Here is a 17,087-nt window from a genome sequence, read left to right as displayed (position 1 = left end):
TAAGTCACTGGTCCCCATTATGTCACTCTCCTCTGCAGACTGCTGCTCCTCCTTCACATGTGTCTCTTCATCTCCATCCTCCAGCTTCACATCCATCACTTCTTCACCCTAAACACAGAAAATAACAGGAACTAGCACTGTTGCAATGCAAGCACTGATGAAGTGAGGTCATTCCATATGGAGTCAGTGTTGTGTTTACAGCCTCAGTTCCATCTACCTGATGAGGGTGGGGGATGGTGGGATCCTCCTGTGTACAATCCTGGGAACAAAGAGGACCTGTATATCTCTCCGGTGAAGTTCTGTTAATGAATCCACCTGTAGGGAACACACACAGGGGTGGAAAAGGCAGAAATAGATTCCTAAGCATAAAAGTGATCTCTGCCATGTAGTCCCAGTGACTGCTGTACAGAAGCAGCTTTGCGTGTGTCTGGGGAAGCTCTGCAGTGTATGAGCAAGTGGTATACTGCACAGGGATGGTGCTGAATAGTGCACACCATCCCACAATGGCTGCAATTCCCCAAGCATTACCCCATTCAGCAATGCAGAAAACAGCTGATTTTACGCAACATTCAATCAAATGTCAATTCCCTAAGTCTGTTGCAGCATGAGAAAGTAAAATGACCGACTAGAGAGGTAAATTACCGACTTGTTAAATAAACACTTCAATAAATGTCACTTCACTGAGATTAGAGCATTTGGTTCACAACAAGTGAGATGTTCAGTATTTTAAGAGCAGCTTGGAGCTGTCAGTAACTAACAAACTGCCATTCAGTAAAATGTACAGGCAATGAAGCCAGCCAATAGGAGGAGCCACCCTGTCCTGCTACTCCCTCCATTGGTACCGATATACTCCCGGGCAGGACATCAGAAAGTATGAGGTTTCCCCTGTAATCCTTTAGATGTGAACAGGGAAAGATCGATACACAGAATACACATTGTCTTGTCGGGGCACCAAATAGCTGGGAAATGGCCCTGGGTGTAAGCACACTGTTATATGTGGCAATGGGCAAGGCTGCTTGTTCACCTGGAAGTGGCATCCCTGAGTCACTGGTCCCCATCATGTCACTCTCCTCTGCACACTGCTGCTCCTCTTTCACATGTGTCTCTTCATCATCTTCATCCTCCAGCTTCACATCCATCACTTCTTCACTCTAAACACGGAAAATAACAGGAAATAACACTGTTACAATGCAAGCACTGATGAAGGGAGGTCATTCCATATGGAGTCAGTGTTGTGTTTACAGCCTCAGTTCCATCTACCTGATGATGGTGGGGTATGGTGTGATCTTCCTGTGTACAATCCTGGGAATAAAGAGGACCTGTATATCTCTCCGGTGAGGTTCTGTCACTGGATCCACCTGTAGGGAACACACACAGGGCTGGAAAAGGCAGAAATATAAGATTCCTCTATTACAGCATAAAAGTGATCTCTGCCATGTAGTCCCAGTGACTGCTGTACAGAAACAGCTTTGTGTGTGAGCAAGTGGTATACTGCTCAGGGGTGGTGCTGAATAGCGCACACTATCCCACAATGGCTGCAATTCACCAAGCATTACCCCATTCAGCAATGCAGAAAACAGCTGATTTTACCCAACATTCAATCAAATGTCAATTCACTAAGTCTGTTGGCGCATGGGAAAGTAAAATGACCGACTAGAGAGGTAAATTACCGACTTGTTAAATAAATACCTCAATAAATGTAAATTCACTGAGATTAGAGCATTTGGTTAAAAAAAAAGTGAGATGTTCAGTATTTTAAGAGCAGCCTTGAGCTGTCGGTAACTAACAAACTGCCATTCAGTGAAATGTACAGGCAGTGGAGCCAGCCAATAGGAGGAGCCACCCTGTCCTGCTACTCCCTCTATTGGTACCGATATACTCCTGGGCAGGACATAAAAAAATAAAAAGGTTTCCCTTGAAATCCTTTAGACATGAACAGGGAAAGATCGATACACAGAATACACATTGTCTTGTTGGGGCACCAAATAGGTGGGAAATGACCCTGGGTGTAAGCACATAATTATCTGATGAAATGGGCAAGGCATCTTGTTTACCTGGAAATGGCATCCCTAAGTCACTGGTCCCCATCACGTCACTCTCCTCTGCAGACTGCTGCTCCTCTTTCACATGTGTCTCTTCCTCATCTCCATCCTCCTGCTTCACATCCGTCACTCCTTCACCCTAAACACAGGAAATAACACTGTTACAATGCAAGCACTGATGCAGTGAGGTAATTCTATATGGAGTGAGTGTTGTGTTTACAGCCTCTGTTCCATCTACCTGATGAGGGTGGGGGATGGTGTGATCTTCCTGTGTACAATCCTGGGAATAAAGAGGACCTGTATGTCCCTCCGGTGAGGTTCTGTTACTGGATACACCTGTAGGGAACACACAGGGCTGGAAAAGGCAGAAATACAAGATTCCTCTATTACAGCATAAAAGTGATCTCTGCCATGTAGTCCCAGTGACTGCTGTACAGAAGCAGCTTTGTGTGTGGCTGGGGGAGCTCTGCAGTGTATGAGCAAGTGGTATACTGCTCAGGGATGGTGCCCGTCTAAGCAGGTCTACTACTGCTCAGGGGTGGTGCCTGCCTGAGTAGGTGTACGGCTGCTCAGGGGTGGAGTCTTTCGGAGGAGGTGTGCTGCTTCTCAGGAGTGGTGTTTGCCTGAGCAGGCATGGAAACAGGCTGTACAGTGTTTCATCATAGCTGCTGGATGGACTTTCCAGATATAGTGGTGAGAACCCTCTTACTAAACAAAGTAACACTGAGGCCGGTTTCATACTGCTAACTGGTATTAAAGATACGGTGTGGTGCAAAGGTCATGTCGCACCACCAAAACAAGCCTGCGGGGTTTACCTCGCTAATACGCGGTAATCACCATTGGGCAGCAGGCTCTCTAGCGCTCACTTCCTGTGGTCGAAGAAAGGAACTGTGCAGAATTTTTCTAAATTTACGCGTTACTTGACTTCCGGTCTGCCGCACATAACCGTGCAAATCGACGGTAATGTTGGTACGCGCTCACGTCAGGTATGTGCTGAAAATGTCCCTTCCATCACATTGCGCCGCTTCGGTATGAAAAGCCCCATAGACTTTCATTGGTGTAGCGGTGGCCTGCAGCTAACCAGGCCACGGCAATGCACCAGTGTGAAAGGGCCCTGAGGTGTGTTGGTTTGTGAACTGTCAGTGAATTTACTGCTAAGAGACTTTTGCTTTATGCTGAAGATAACTGTTTGTGTGCTGTAGAAAGCACTGTTTGGTTTTATTTTTTTTATTTTTTTTGCTGATGAAAGCTACTTTGAGCTGAATACAAACACATGGAGTAGATTCATCAAGCTGCACTGCAAAAGCAGCACTTTTTAATGACAAGAGCGCACGCTATGCTGCAGTAGTGCATCTAGCGTGTGCTGGTAACTTATCCTCCGAACTAACGGCTGCTCCACTGAACCCGTCCTGAGCCCCAGCAGGTCCAGTGGCTTTAATGGATGTTATCCCAGCGCTTTGATTGGCCCAATAGGCTGCCTGTCACTCGAGAGACAGCCTACAAGGCCAATCAAAGTGCGGGGAACCCATCAATTAACCATTTCTGAGGCTCATGTCCGGGTGGCTACTCTGCTGCGGTCCCACGCTTTGGCTCGCTGATGCGCGCCCGTGCTGTCCCCCGGTAGCCCTGGGATCAGTGAAAGGGAACATGGTTCCCGATCACCGATCCGTGTCCCCAGCAGAAAAACTGAAGAGCTCTTACAAGATGCTTCAGTTTTTCTGAAAAAAAAATGTTTCCGTGTCCCCCTTGTGCTTTCGCTTAGCAAGAAGCACAAGGAGAAAAAAAAAACCTCAAGGTGGCCATCTTGTAGCCAAATAGTAAAACTACATCTACATATTTTTTACATTACATTTTACACATATAATAACATTAAAAATTAACTGTTTATTTCCTACACCAAAATATTACCCAAATAAAATTTTTCAAGGAAAAAAAAATTACAATAAAAAAAGAAACAAACAAACAAAAGATAGCTACCTAAGGGTCTGAATTTTTTAAATATGCATTTGAAGGGGGGTATACTACAAACATTTTTTTAAATTATAAGCTTGTAAATAGTGATGGACACAAAACAGAAAAAAATGCACCTTTATTTTCAAATAAAATATTGGCGCCATACATTGTGATAGGGACATAAATTAAATGGTGTCATAACCGAGACAAATGGGCAAATAAAATACATAGGTTTTAATTATGGTAGCATGGATTATTTTAAAGATATAATGGACGAAATCTGAGAAATAATGAATTTTTTCAATTTTTTTCCTTATTAATCCTGTTAAAATCATTCATAAAAAATAATTCGTAGCAAAATGTACCACCCAAAGAAAGCCTAATTAGTGGCGGAAAAAAACAAGATATAGATCAATAAATTGTGTTAAGTAGTGATAAAGTTATTAGCGAATGAATAGTAGGTGAAAATTGCTCTGATGCATAAGGTGAAAAATCCCTGCGGGCTGAAATGGTTAAAGTCACTGGACCTGCCGGGGCTCAGGGCAGGTTCAGTGGAGCGGCCCTAAAAAAAAAATGCAAAAAAAAAATAAATCAGATGTTTAGGTCCCTAAAAATTGTTTAGTTCACCTCCAGGAAGGAGGGAAGGCAGGTTGACAATACGCCGTATCAGATAAAACCAATAAACAACCGCCACTCCACAAACTATAAATAAACCTCCTTTATTAGTAGAAAAATAGTGAACGTGACTGAAATTTCACAAAACCACAAACCCCAACCAACCTGAAAACTGGGCTGTATAATATTAGGAGCGCTCCAAGGACCAGTTCACAATCATTCATACAACACACCTCGCATACACCTGGATCAGCCGACCCTAGAGAGCATGTGTATGTAGTAAAGCGAGTGCCAATGATGCAATTGCTTGTCCTCTAGATTGTAAGCCTTTGGCAGGGCCCTCCCCCCTTGTGTATCATACTTGGCTGTGTGCAGTTTACCCAGAATTATGGAACTTGTATTTTTACCACTAGCACTCCAGTGTATGATCTGGCATTATATTACTATATGCATTGTGTATCTTATTGCTTGTTACCTGTATTGTTGTATCTATTGTCTATTACCTGTATTGTGCTGTCACCCCTGTTATCATTGTCTGTAATTATCCTATTTATTGTACAGCGCTGCGTAATATGTTGGCACTATAGAAATCCAATTAACCTCCCTGGCGGTCAATTAAATCCGCCAGGGAGCACTATTTTTTACATTTTTTTTTAAATCATGTAGCTAGCCTAGTGGCATCCCCCCACCCCCTCCGAACGCCTCTAGCGATCATTCTGAACGGGATTTCTTTTAGGGCTTCCCCCATCGCAATGGTGACGGGCGCGACGTCAGAGGGAGTCCTGATCCACCCCTTAGCGATGCCTGGCACTGATTGGCCAGGCAGCGCATGGGGTCTCGGCGGGAGGGCATCCTCTAACGCGGCGGGTAGCGGCGATCGGCGTGGAGCGGCGGCGAACGGAGGTCACACGCAGCTAGCAGAGTGTGTATCAAAAAAAATTTTATGCAAATCGGCCCAGCGGGGCCTGAGCAATCGTCCACGGCAGCTTACCCCGAGCTCAGCTCGGGGTTACCGCTAAGGAGGTTAATAATAATAATAATAATAAGTCTCCAAGTCACATAGCAAGGAAGCAATACACCTCTTCACAGCAGCATTATTAGTCTTATACAAGTGATGCCAATATCATATGCTGTATAAATCATCAGGCTATTGTAAATTGCACCTCCGCTAAAGGCAGCCTAGAGAGCAAAGTCCTTCCGCTCAAACCACCATCTATGGCAATAGCAATCTGCTGATGTGCCGGCTATCCGCTCAGCTTCAAAGCATGCCAGCGTGCAGCATTACCTCTATCGTATGGCTTTTTTCCCACTTTTACTGCTACAACACTGCAGCGTCCCGCAGCTAACAGATATCTGTGGTGGGCAGCGTTCACTTGCTTCTGGCTGCCGATTACAGGCATTAGCGCCTCACATGCAATCGTTCATGGCCGCTCCCCCAGCCCGGCATCTCCAAGCCACGCCCACATACGCATTGCACCCACTGCCATGTGGGCTTCTTCAGTGTGATGACACAATGGTTGCTTGTCAGGACGGGCCTCTCCTCCTTAACCACTTGCCGACCGCGCACTCATACCGCGCGTCGGCAAAGTGGCAGCTGCAGGACCAGCGACGCAGTTCTGCGTCGCCGGCTGCAGGCTAATTAATCAGGAAGCAGGCTGCTTCCTGTCAATTCACGGCAGGGGGCACCGTAAATAGCCTGCGGGCCGCCGATCGCGGCTCGCAGGCTAAATGTAAACACAAGCGGAAATAATCCGCTTTGTTTACATTGTACGGCTCTGCTGCGCAGCGGCGCCGTAAGGCAGATCGGCGATCCCCGGCCAATCAGCGGCCGGGGATCGCCGCCATGTGACAGGGGACAGCCTGTCACTGGCTGCACAGGACAGATAGCGTCCTGTGCAGCCCAGATTGCCAGGGGGGACAGGGATGAGAGGGAGGGAGGGAATTTCGCCGCGATCAGACCCCCCCAGCACATCATCCCCCTAGTGGGGAAAAAAGGGGGGCGATCTGGTCGCTCTGCCTGCACCCTGATCTGTGCTGGGGGCTGCACAGCCCACCCAGCACAGATCAGCTAAAACAGCGCTGGTCCTTAAGGGGGGGTAAAGGGTGGGTCCTCAAGTGGTTAAAGGGCAACTGAAAAGAAAGGAATAAGGAGGCTGCCATATTTATTTCATTTTAAGCAGTACTAGTTGCCTCGCAGCCCTGCTGATCCTCTGACTCCAATACTTTTAGTAATAGACCCTAAACAAACATGTAGCAGATCAGGCGTTTCTGACATTATAGTCAGATCCGACTAGATTCGCTGCATGCTTGTTTCAGGCGTTATTCAGACACCGCTAAAGCCAAAAAGATCAGTAGGGCTGCCAGGCAACTGGTATTGTTTAAAAGGAAATAAATATGGCAGCCTCCATATAACTCTCACTTCAGTTGCCCTTTAAAAAGACCAGCCTCACAACAAGCCTCATTCTGGATCATGAGTGCTAGTATGCACGTCACCGCTCACTTCTAACTCTTAAAGAGACACTGAAGCAAAAAAAAAAAAAATTATGATATACTGATGGGTATGTGTAGTACAGCTAAGAAATAAAACATTGGCAGCAGATACCTGAGTCTAATACTGTTTCCAGCACAGGAAGAGTTAAGAAACTCCACTTGTTACCTATGCAAAAGAGCCATTAAAGGGATACTGTAGGGTGGTCGGGGGAAAATGAGTTAAAGTTACCCAGGGCTTCTAATGGTCCCCCACAGACATCCTGTGCTCACGCAGCCACTCCCCAATGCTCCGGCCCCGCCTCTGGTTCACTTCTGGAATTTCAGACTTTAAAGTCTGAAAACCACTGCGCCTGCGTTGCCGTGTCCTCACTGCCGCTGATGTCACCAGGAGGGTACTGCGCATGCCCAGTATGGTCTGTGCCTGCGCCGTATGTTCTTGGTGACATCAGGGGGGGCGAGGACACGGCAACGCAAGCACAGTGGTTTTCAGACTTTAAAGTCTGAAATTCCAGAAGTGAGCCAGATGCGGAGCCGGAGCATCGGTGAGTGTCTGCGCGGGCACAGGATGTCTGTAGGGGACCATTAGAAGCCCCAGGTAAGTTCAACTTATTTTCCCCCGACCCCCCCTACAGTATCCCTTTAAGCTCCATGACTTTCAAAGTCGCAGAGAGCTCTGAGTTCTGAAGCTTGTTATCTCAACTGTCACTGTATTGTTTTTTCTTATGCACAGGACAGGTCAATAGTTCACTGGGCTGCTCTGCAAAATCATTTAGAATGCTGAGTAGTGTGTAAACTGCTAATATTAGAGAATGATGCAATGTTATAAAAAAACACTATATAACTGAAAATAAAAATTATGAGAATATTTTCTTTGCTACTAATCTTCTAGTAATTATCCGTACTACACAGCCAATTCATTAGATCATATTTTTTTTCCGCTTCAGTGTCTCTTTAAAGTCCCAGTAACCCCCTGCTCTTAAAGGAATTATTTCAGAAAAAACACTGTACCATTTGCACTTCACGCTACATTTATGCAGTCCAGTACTTATCTTCACGCTATCAACAGAAAATGCTAGCTGTACCAATCTCATGAACTAACTGGAACTGAATGTGTGTGTGATAAAGGTGTGACAGTCATTCATACTTCATTGTACAGCATCTCACTGAAGGGAATGAATTCAGTTCAATACAGATCACTTCAATCTCTTAAGGGACACTTGCTGCATACTCTCCCCATCCCACAGGGCTTTTCTATTCTTCACACACATCCTGCCAATATGATAACCAATAACTTCCTCCAAGGTGCACATCGGGGACAGGTGGGGACCACCTCCACGCCAGCAGATCCTCTTCATCAAAAAACTGAAAACACAAAGTGTGGGGATTGCTTCAAGTAAAGCCATCGGACCTGCCGGGGTTGAGTGTAGCGGCCGTTATTTCGGGAAGAACGAGTGTAAGTTAACAGTGCACGCTAGCTGCGCTACCGCTACATAGCGTGCTCTGAGCTTGCACTCCTCCCCATTGATTGGTATTTTAAGCCCCGTGGAGCCAGGTATAGGTGCCCACAGTATAGTTAGCCAGCTATAGGTCCCCCCCAGTATAGGCAGCCACGCATAGTTGCCCCCAGTATAGGTTCGATAGGTAGGAGTCTCAAATATAGGTTAGCTAGGTAGGTGCCTTCAGTATAGAGTAGCCCTTATAGTTGCCACCAGTATAGGTTAGATAGGTAGAAGTCTCAAATATAGGTTAGCTAGGTAGGTGCCTTCAGTATAGAGTAGCCCTTATAGTTGCCACCAGTATAGGTTAGATAGGTAGAAGTCTCAAATATAGGTTAGCTAGGTAGGTGCCTTCAGTATAGAGTAGCGCTTATAGTTGCCACCAGTATAGGTTAGATAGGTAGGAGTCTCAAATATAGGTTAGACAGGTAAGTGCCACCAGTATAGGTTGGTTAGGTACGTGCCTCCTGTACAGGTTAGATAGGTAGGTTCCCCGAGTATAGGTTAGATAGGTAGGTGCCCTGAGTGTAGGTTAGATAGGTAGGTGCCCTGAGTGTAGGTTAGATAGGTAGGTGCCCTGAGTGTAGGTTAGATAGGTAGGTGCCCTGAGTGTAGGTTAGATAGGTAGGTGCCCTGAGTGTAGGTTAGATAGGTAGGTGCCCCGATTGTAGGTTAGATAGGTAGGTGCCCCGAGTATAAGTTAGATAGGTAGGTGCCTCCAGCACAGGCACAGCAGCAGGGCGAGCGGATATAGTCTAGTTACAACTCACCTTCTGTGATCCCCCGCAGCCTCTATCTCCTTCCTGTCCCAGGCATCTGTTGCATTGGTAACAGCACCCCCTGTGATGACATGCGGTCATGTCATCACAAGAAGGAGCGGTTACAAACGGAATGGATGCCTGGGAAAGGAAGAAGATAGAGGCTGTGTGTGTGCAGAGATCGCGGCAGGTGAGTTGTAACTAAGCTATGCCTGCTCCCCACACCGCTGTCTCCCCCCCCCTTCTGCCTCTCAATTCGGCGCCCCGGGCAATTGCACTATTTGAACGCCAATAGAAACGGGGCTGTATGTTACTGATGAGTTCATTGATATATGATATCCTTGTTGAGACAAGGGGACTTGTTTAATTGATCAATATTGTACAGTAGGTTGCAAAAGTATTCGGCCCCCTTGAAGTTTTCCACATTTTGTCATATTACTGCCACAAACATGAATCAATTTTATTGGAATTCCACATGGAAATGTAGAGGTAGAGACATACCCTAAAAGACTGGCAGCTGTAATTGCAGCAAAAGGTGGTTCTACAAAGTATTGACTCAGGGGGCCGAATAATTACGCACACCCCACTTTGCAGTTATTGATTTGTAAAAAATGTTTGGAATCATGCATGAGTTTCGTTCCACTTCTCACGTGTACACCACTTTGTATTGGTCTTTCACGTGGAATTCCAATAAAATTGATTCATGTTTGTGGCAGTAATATGACAAAATGTGGAAAACTTCAAGGGGGCCGAATACTTTTGCAACCCACTGTATATGTGGCTTAAAAAACAAAAGATGAAACCGAGAGCCCAATCTATTGTATTAGTTTGAATGAAAATATGGTGTATAAAAAGATGGCATTATACTCACAAAAGAGGGTCGCCACACAGGCAACCACTGAACAGAGAATTGTAACCTGACCCCACTCAGGTCTAAGAAGTCGCTCTCTGTAGATAGAAGAAGATGGGGATACACCCCTCCACCAAGGGTGGACTGGATAAGCAGTGTAACAGGTATAACAAAGGCGCCAAGGAAGGATACAAATGATTAAAATCTGTAAAAGGAAGGAAGTGAGTGAACTCGCCTCCCTCAGGTAAACAATGACCGGAGAAAATGAGCCGTTATTATAATAACAGTACCATTTATTAAAACATCTCCAAGTGTGCAACGCGTTTCACGGGCCACTATCCTGCTTCATCAGGCAATCAAGTTTGGAGAACACGAAAAAAGGTCAATAATGGCTCATTTTGTCCGGTCATTGTTTACCGTCCATTTAAAACGGATTTTAATCGTTTTTATCCTTCATTGGAGCCTCTGTTAATATTGTATATGTGGTTCTTTCACTGACCTATAGTGGATGACATTGAGAAATGGTCTTTAAAGTGTGCAAAATTAAAAAAAAAAATGTTCTAAAATTAAGATTATTCAGTACAGCGACGTGGTCATTAGCAGCAGTGTAGAGACTGCAGAAAAATGGGCAGCATTGGTAGCAGGAATGACACCATGCATGGTGTATGGGAAGGTTCATACACAGGTCATGCAGGGCAGCCACGCATGGGAACTTGTGTCAACAGTCATAGGTCAGTTTGCAACATTTGTTCGGTCTGGCATGAATGATAATAGCATGAACCGAGTCAAAAGGCTGCTGAACTCCAGTCCTCGGGGGCCGAGGTCCTCACATGGTTTCGGCACAGCTCTAATGAATTGATGGGACTGAATCAGGCAAGGTGAGGCTCATCGAGTAGAGCACATTTCTCTGTCCATCCTAAACACTGGCCTGGATATGGCCCTCGAGGATTGGAGTTTGTCTCCTGAGGGATAGACTGTTACCTTTGCCCAAGTGTCATTATTGTTTACAGTGTTTTCATGTTGTTGGGTTGTGTTTCATTGAATATTTATCTGATGATCAGTTACTGAGTGTTTCTTTTCAATGGCTTCTGTCTAGCATGTGCACAAGGCTAAGGTGCTTATCAGATAATGGGGGAGATCTAAGTGGATGCTCTGAACTGCTCTTACCTGGTGATGTGAGGGGCGGCTGATTCTCCATCATGAAGTCCTTGTAGAGGTCCTTGTGTCCTTTTAAATACTGCCACTCCTCCATGGAGAAATAGACTGTGACATCCTGACACCTCATAGGGACCTGGCACACACAACAATAGTCACTATCCACACACATCCCTTGCTGATGCTGCATAATGTCCCATAATCCTCAGCACTGCTCACCTGTCCCGTCAGCAGCTCAACCATCTTGTTTATGATTTCTAGAGTCTTCTTCACATTGTTTCTCTGAGGTGTCAGGGAGTGAGGTGGAGGCACAGAGATGGTGGATGGGCCATGTAGACGGCTACTGGGAGTCTCACCAGATGTCTTCTTCACTACTTCATACTCCTGTGTAACAACACACAGTAACAACAATCACCATGTACATTCCCAGAATCCTCAACTAGCACAGGCCTGACATGTTGTGGTGATGATGGAATATTCCCAGAATCCTCCTCACCTCTCCAGTCAGCCCTCCCAGAATCCTCCTCACCTCTCCAGCCAGCCCTCCCCAAATCCTCCTCGCCTCTCCAGCCAGCCGTCCCCGAATCCTCCTCACCTCTCCAGTCAGCCCTCCCAGAATGCTCCTCACCTCTCCAGCCAGCCCTCCCAGAATGCTCCTCACCTCTCCAGCCAGCCGTCCCCAAATCCTCCTCACCTCTCCAGTCAACCCTCCCAGAAACCTCCTCACCTTTCCAGTCAGCCCTCCCAGAATCCTCCTCACCTCTCCAGTCAGCCCTCCCAGAACCCTCCTCACCTCTCCAGTCAGCCCTCCCAGAATCCTCCTCACCTCTCCAGCCAGCCCTCCACAAATCCTCCTCACCTATCCAGCCAGCCCTCCCAGAATCCTCCTCACCTTTCCAATCAGCCCTCCCAGAATCCTCCTCACCTTTCCAACCAGCCCTCCCAGAAGCCTCCTCGCCTCACCAGTCAGCCCTCCCAGAATCCTCCTCACCTTTCCAATCAGCCCTCCCAGAATCACCCTCACCTCTCCAGTCAGCCCTCCCAGAACCCTCCTCACCTCTCCAGTCATCCCTCACAGAATCCTCCTCACCTCTCCAGCCAGCCCTCCACAAATCCTCCTCACCTCTCCAGCCAGCCCTCCACAAATCCTCCTCACCTTTCCAATCAGCCCTCCCAGAAGCCTACTCGCCTCTCCAGTCAGCCCTTCCAGAATCCTCCTCACCTCTCCAGTCAGCCCTCCCAGAATCTTCCTCACCTTTCCAATCAGCCCTCCCAGAATCCTCCTCACCTCTCCAGCCTGCCCTCCCAGAATCCTCCTCACCTCTCCAGCCTGCCCTCCCAGAATCCTCCTCACCTCTCCAGTCAGCCTTCCCCAGAACCCTCCTCACCTCTCCAGTCAGCCCTCCCCAGAACCCTCCTCACCTCTCCAGTCAGCCCTCCCCAGAACCCTCCTCACCTCTCCAGCCAGCCCTACCAGAATCCTCCTCACCTCTCCAGCCAGCCCTTCCCAAATCCTCCTCACCTCTCCAGCCAGCCCTCCCAGAATCCTCCTCACCTCTCCAGCCAGCCCTCCCAGAATCCTCCTCACCTTTCCAGTCAGCCCTCCCAGAACCCTCCTCACCTCTCCAGTCAGCCCTCCCAGAACCCTCCTCACCTCTCCAGTCAGCCCTCCCAGAATCCTCCTCACCTCTCCAGCCAGCCCTCCCAGAATCCTCCTCACCTCTCCAGCCAGCCCTCCCAGAATCCTCCTCACCTTTCCAGTCAGCCCTCCCAGAACCCTCCTCACCTCTCCAGTCAGCCCTCCCAGAACCCTCCTCACCTCTCCAGTCAGCCCTCCCAGAATCCTCCTCACCTCTCCAGCCAGCCCTCCCAGAATCCTCCTCACCTTTCCAGTCAGCCCTCCCAGAACCCTCCTCACCTCTCCAGTCAGCCCTCCCAGAACCCTCCTCACCTCTCCAGTCAGCCCTCCCAGAATCCTCCTCACCTCTCCAGCCTGCCCTCCCAGAATCCTCCTCACCTTTCCAAATCAGCCCTCCCCGAATCCTCCTCACCTCTCCAGTCAGCCCTCCCAGAATCCTCCTCACCTTTCCAATCAGCCCTCCCAGAATCCTCCTCACCTTTCCAATCAGCCCTCCCAGAATCCTCCTCACCTCTCCAGTCAGCCCTCCCCAGAACCCTCCTCACTTCTCCGGCCAGCCATCCCAGAATCCTCCCCACCTCTCCAGCCAGCCCTTCCCAAATCCTCCTCACCTCTCCAGCCAGCCCTTCCCAAATCCTCCTCACCTCTCCAGCCTGCCCTCCCAGAATCCTCCTCAACTTTCCAATCAGCCCTCCCAGAAGCCTCCTCGCCTCTTCAGTCAGCCCTTCCAGAATCCTCCTCACCTCTCCAGTCAGCCCTCCCAGAATTCTCATCACCTTTCCAATCAGCCCTCCCAGAATCTTCCTCACCTCTCCAGCCAGCCCTCCCAGAATCCTCCTCACCTCTCCAGTCAGCCCTCCCAGAATCCTCCTCACCTCTCCAGTCAGCCCTCCCCAGAACCCTCCTCACCTCTCCAGCCAGCCCTCCCCAGAACCCTCCTCACCTCTCCAGCCAGCCCTCCCAGAATCCTCCTCACCTCTCCAGCCAGCCCTTCCCAAATCCTCCTCACCTCTCCAGCCAGCCCTCCCAGAATCCTCCTCACCTCTCCAGCCAGCCCTCCCAGAACCCTCCTCACCTCTCCAGTCAGCCCTCCCAGAATCCTCCTCACCTCTCCAGCCAGCCCTCCACAAATCCTCCTCACCTATCCAGCCAGCCCTCCCAGAATCCTCCTCACCTTTCCAATCAGCCCTCCCAGAATCCTCCTCACCTTTCCAACCAGCCCTCCCAGAAGCCTCCTCGCCTCTCCAGTCAGCCCTCCCAGAATCCTCCTCACCTTTCCAATCAGCCCTCCCAGAATCACCCTCACCTCTCCAGTCAGCCCTCCCAGAACCCTCCTCACCTCTCCAGCCAGCCCTCCACGAATCCTCCTCACCTCTCCAGCAAGCCCTCCACAAATCCTCCTCACCTTTCCAATCAGCCCTCCCAGAAGCCTACTCGCCTCTCCAGTCAGCCCTTCCAGAATCCTCCTCACCTCTCCAGTCAGCCCTCCCAGAATCCTCCCCCCCCTCTCCAGTCGGCCCTCCCAGAATCCTCCTCACCTCTCCAGTCAGCAGGAAGATGATCTCCAGGCTGAGCATTACTATCCTCTCAGTCATGTGACTCTGGTCCTCATCCATCGTCATTGATATGGTCATGTGACCTACACGGGGGGGAAAATAGACCGAGGATTATCTGGCCTGTAGGACTATATAAGGATGGAGATGTATGACATGCGCTGCACACCCAGCAGGTCACAGACGGCTCATTGTACTGGATGATAATATTAAAGAGTAACTGTTAGCCAAAAAAATCAAATTTAAATCTCTATTGTAATGTGTTAAATTGTTTGCAAGGGAGCCAAAAAGGCAATGCTGAAGTTAAAAAGCAATCTAATTTTTTTGTTGTCTGAATATCATTCAGCCTTTTTCCCAAGCTCCTAAGGAGGCCGCAAGGCCGCATAACAGATACTGCAGAGCATGCCCATGTCTGCCCGACCCCCTCTCCCCCCCAGGACTAGGTGCCGATGTCTGTCTACACACTTCCAGCGCCTACGTATAAGTGTCTTATACCGCCTACAACTGATACAGAATACTGCTGCCAGACTTCTAACCAACCAATTACCGTCACTGCCACTTAATGCCAGTCCTGCACTCCCTTCATTGGCTACCTATAGAATGGAGGGGAGGGTCCTATTCAAGTTCGGCCTACTGACATTTAAATCACTAAATAATCTGGGCCCTGGTTACATGAAAGAAATGTTACAGCTGCGTAGCAATCCCTGCAATCTCAGATCCGCAGGTTCTAATAATCTAGTCATACCCAGAGTCCACTTGGAAACTTTTGGTCCCAGAGCCTTCTGTCATGCTGCCCCTACGTTTTAGACGAAATGGGAGGTTGGAGGTGCCCTGGTGGGTACTTGTGAATTGGTTTAAGGTAATGACATATACATGTATATCACTATATGATTATATATGTGTAAAGGTAAGGCGAGATCCTACCTTAGTGAGTAGTCATTCACGAATTCAGAAGGTAAATACTTTATTGGGGCACTTAAAATGACAATGTGTTTCGCAGTGAAAACCACTGCCTGCCTCCATGGCTGATCAGCGCGGCAACATTTCATATTTAAACTGGTGCAGGGCAGCGGCGGCGTTACAGGCGCTCGAGTTTGGAGAACATTCTGATTTCGGTAGATGGATCTTCCGACTGTATTTATCTTTTATTACTAGTGTCGCACACTGAAGGATCCCTCCATGCTCTAACAGGCTCGGCAACTGTTCGTTTCCCGCATTTCCCCTACAGCTCTCCTCTCCCCTTCCTAGTTCTCCGCCCTCCCCCCGCCCCGTCCTTACAGCATAGCGAGTAGCTCAATTAACAAGCCAGATCCCTCCACCTAGATCCCAAGGGTGGGTGGTTTGGCTTTGCCACCTCACCAGTGGACACCCAGGTCTAACGCTTTTAGTTTTGTTTTTTGGGACTATTTTTTTTTTTTTTTTATTATTATTGTCAGGTCCACTTCTCTCCGGTAGTTTTTCACCTCCTATACATGTACCCTCATTATATATATATATATATATATATATATATATATATATATATATATATATATATATATATATATATATATATATATATATATATATATATATATATATATATTTTAATGTTTCTGATTGAGGCCACTGTACCCAGGCTCCTAAAGGACTTACATGTTTGATATATATATGTATATGCTTTTTATTGTATTAATACATCCTTTGTCATTTTTAATTGTACATAGCGTGATCTATACACCATTGATGTTATTTAATCAGAAATGTTGCCATGTTCTTAGTGCCATGTCAGTTCTTCTCTCTCAAGGCACATTACTCGACCTGCGAACGCATTATCATTTTAAGTGCCCCAATAAAGTATTTACCTTCTGAATTCGTGAATGACTACTCACTAAGGTAGGATCTCTCCTTACCTTTATACATATATAATCATATAGAGATATACATGTATATGTCAATACCAATTCACAAGTACCCACCCACCAGGGCGCCTCCAACCTCCCATTTCGTGTTGATCTTCCCCAAGGATTAGGGGACACCACCTTGGCAGGTGGCTTTTTCCTAAGGAGCTGCGACCACCCAAGCTACATCACAAAGCCAAGTGGGACGGTACTTTCCCACATGCTACATGAAGTGGTTGCCTGACGTGCAACCCGGCTTTGTGAGTATATCTGATTACTCTGTTCTTCAATCCATCACGCGTGAGATAACACACCATTTCGGGCTCCCTGTGTCTTCCCGTTCCCCCTTTTTTCTACCTGTCCAGCATACTTCGTTTTGTAACTCCTTACCTCAGCAGATCAGGACAGCTCCATCCCTGGACATGTTTAAATCCAGACTGAAAACTCACCTGTTCAGTTTGGCATTTGCAGAAATATAACTTTTGTTGTGTGTATACTTCATCCTACTACCAATTACTGAATCTGAGAGAGCCTAAGCGCTTTGAGTCCTATAGGAGAAAAGCGCTAGAGAAATGTTAATGTATTGTATTACTGTATTTACATCTCGATTCAAAGTAGCTATGATTACGTAGCTACTCCGTAAAATCAACACTCAT

The 17,087-nt window shown here is 47.6% G+C and overlaps 1 protein-coding gene across 4 annotated transcripts in view; it reads right to left on the bottom strand.

Moving 5' to 3' along the window:
• LOC137524134 (zinc finger protein 585A-like) overlaps positions 1-17,087 on the bottom strand; it is a 122,888-nt gene that overhangs the window by 104,237 nt on the left and 1,564 nt on the right. For all 4 annotated transcript variants that reach the window (XM_068243688.1, XM_068243685.1, XM_068243686.1 and 1 more), the window contains exons 2-4: positions 14,537-14,637; positions 11,579-11,743; positions 11,372-11,495 (exon numbers count right to left, since the gene is read on the bottom strand). In XM_068243688.1, coding sequence (XP_068099789.1) covers positions 11,372-11,495; positions 11,579-11,743; positions 14,537-14,632 — 385 coding nt within the window. In that variant the 5' untranslated portion in view covers positions 14,633-14,637. The remainder of the gene's footprint in view (positions 1-11,371; positions 11,496-11,578; positions 11,744-14,536; positions 14,638-17,087) is intronic.

Source organism: Hyperolius riggenbachi, chromosome 7 (assembly GCF_040937935.1).
Source record: "Hyperolius riggenbachi isolate aHypRig1 chromosome 7, aHypRig1.pri, whole genome shotgun sequence".
Lineage (NCBI taxonomy): Eukaryota > Metazoa > Chordata > Amphibia > Anura > Hyperoliidae > Hyperolius > Hyperolius riggenbachi.
Note: the sequence above shows the minus strand (reverse complement) of the source record. Positions and strands in the feature narration are given on the sequence as shown.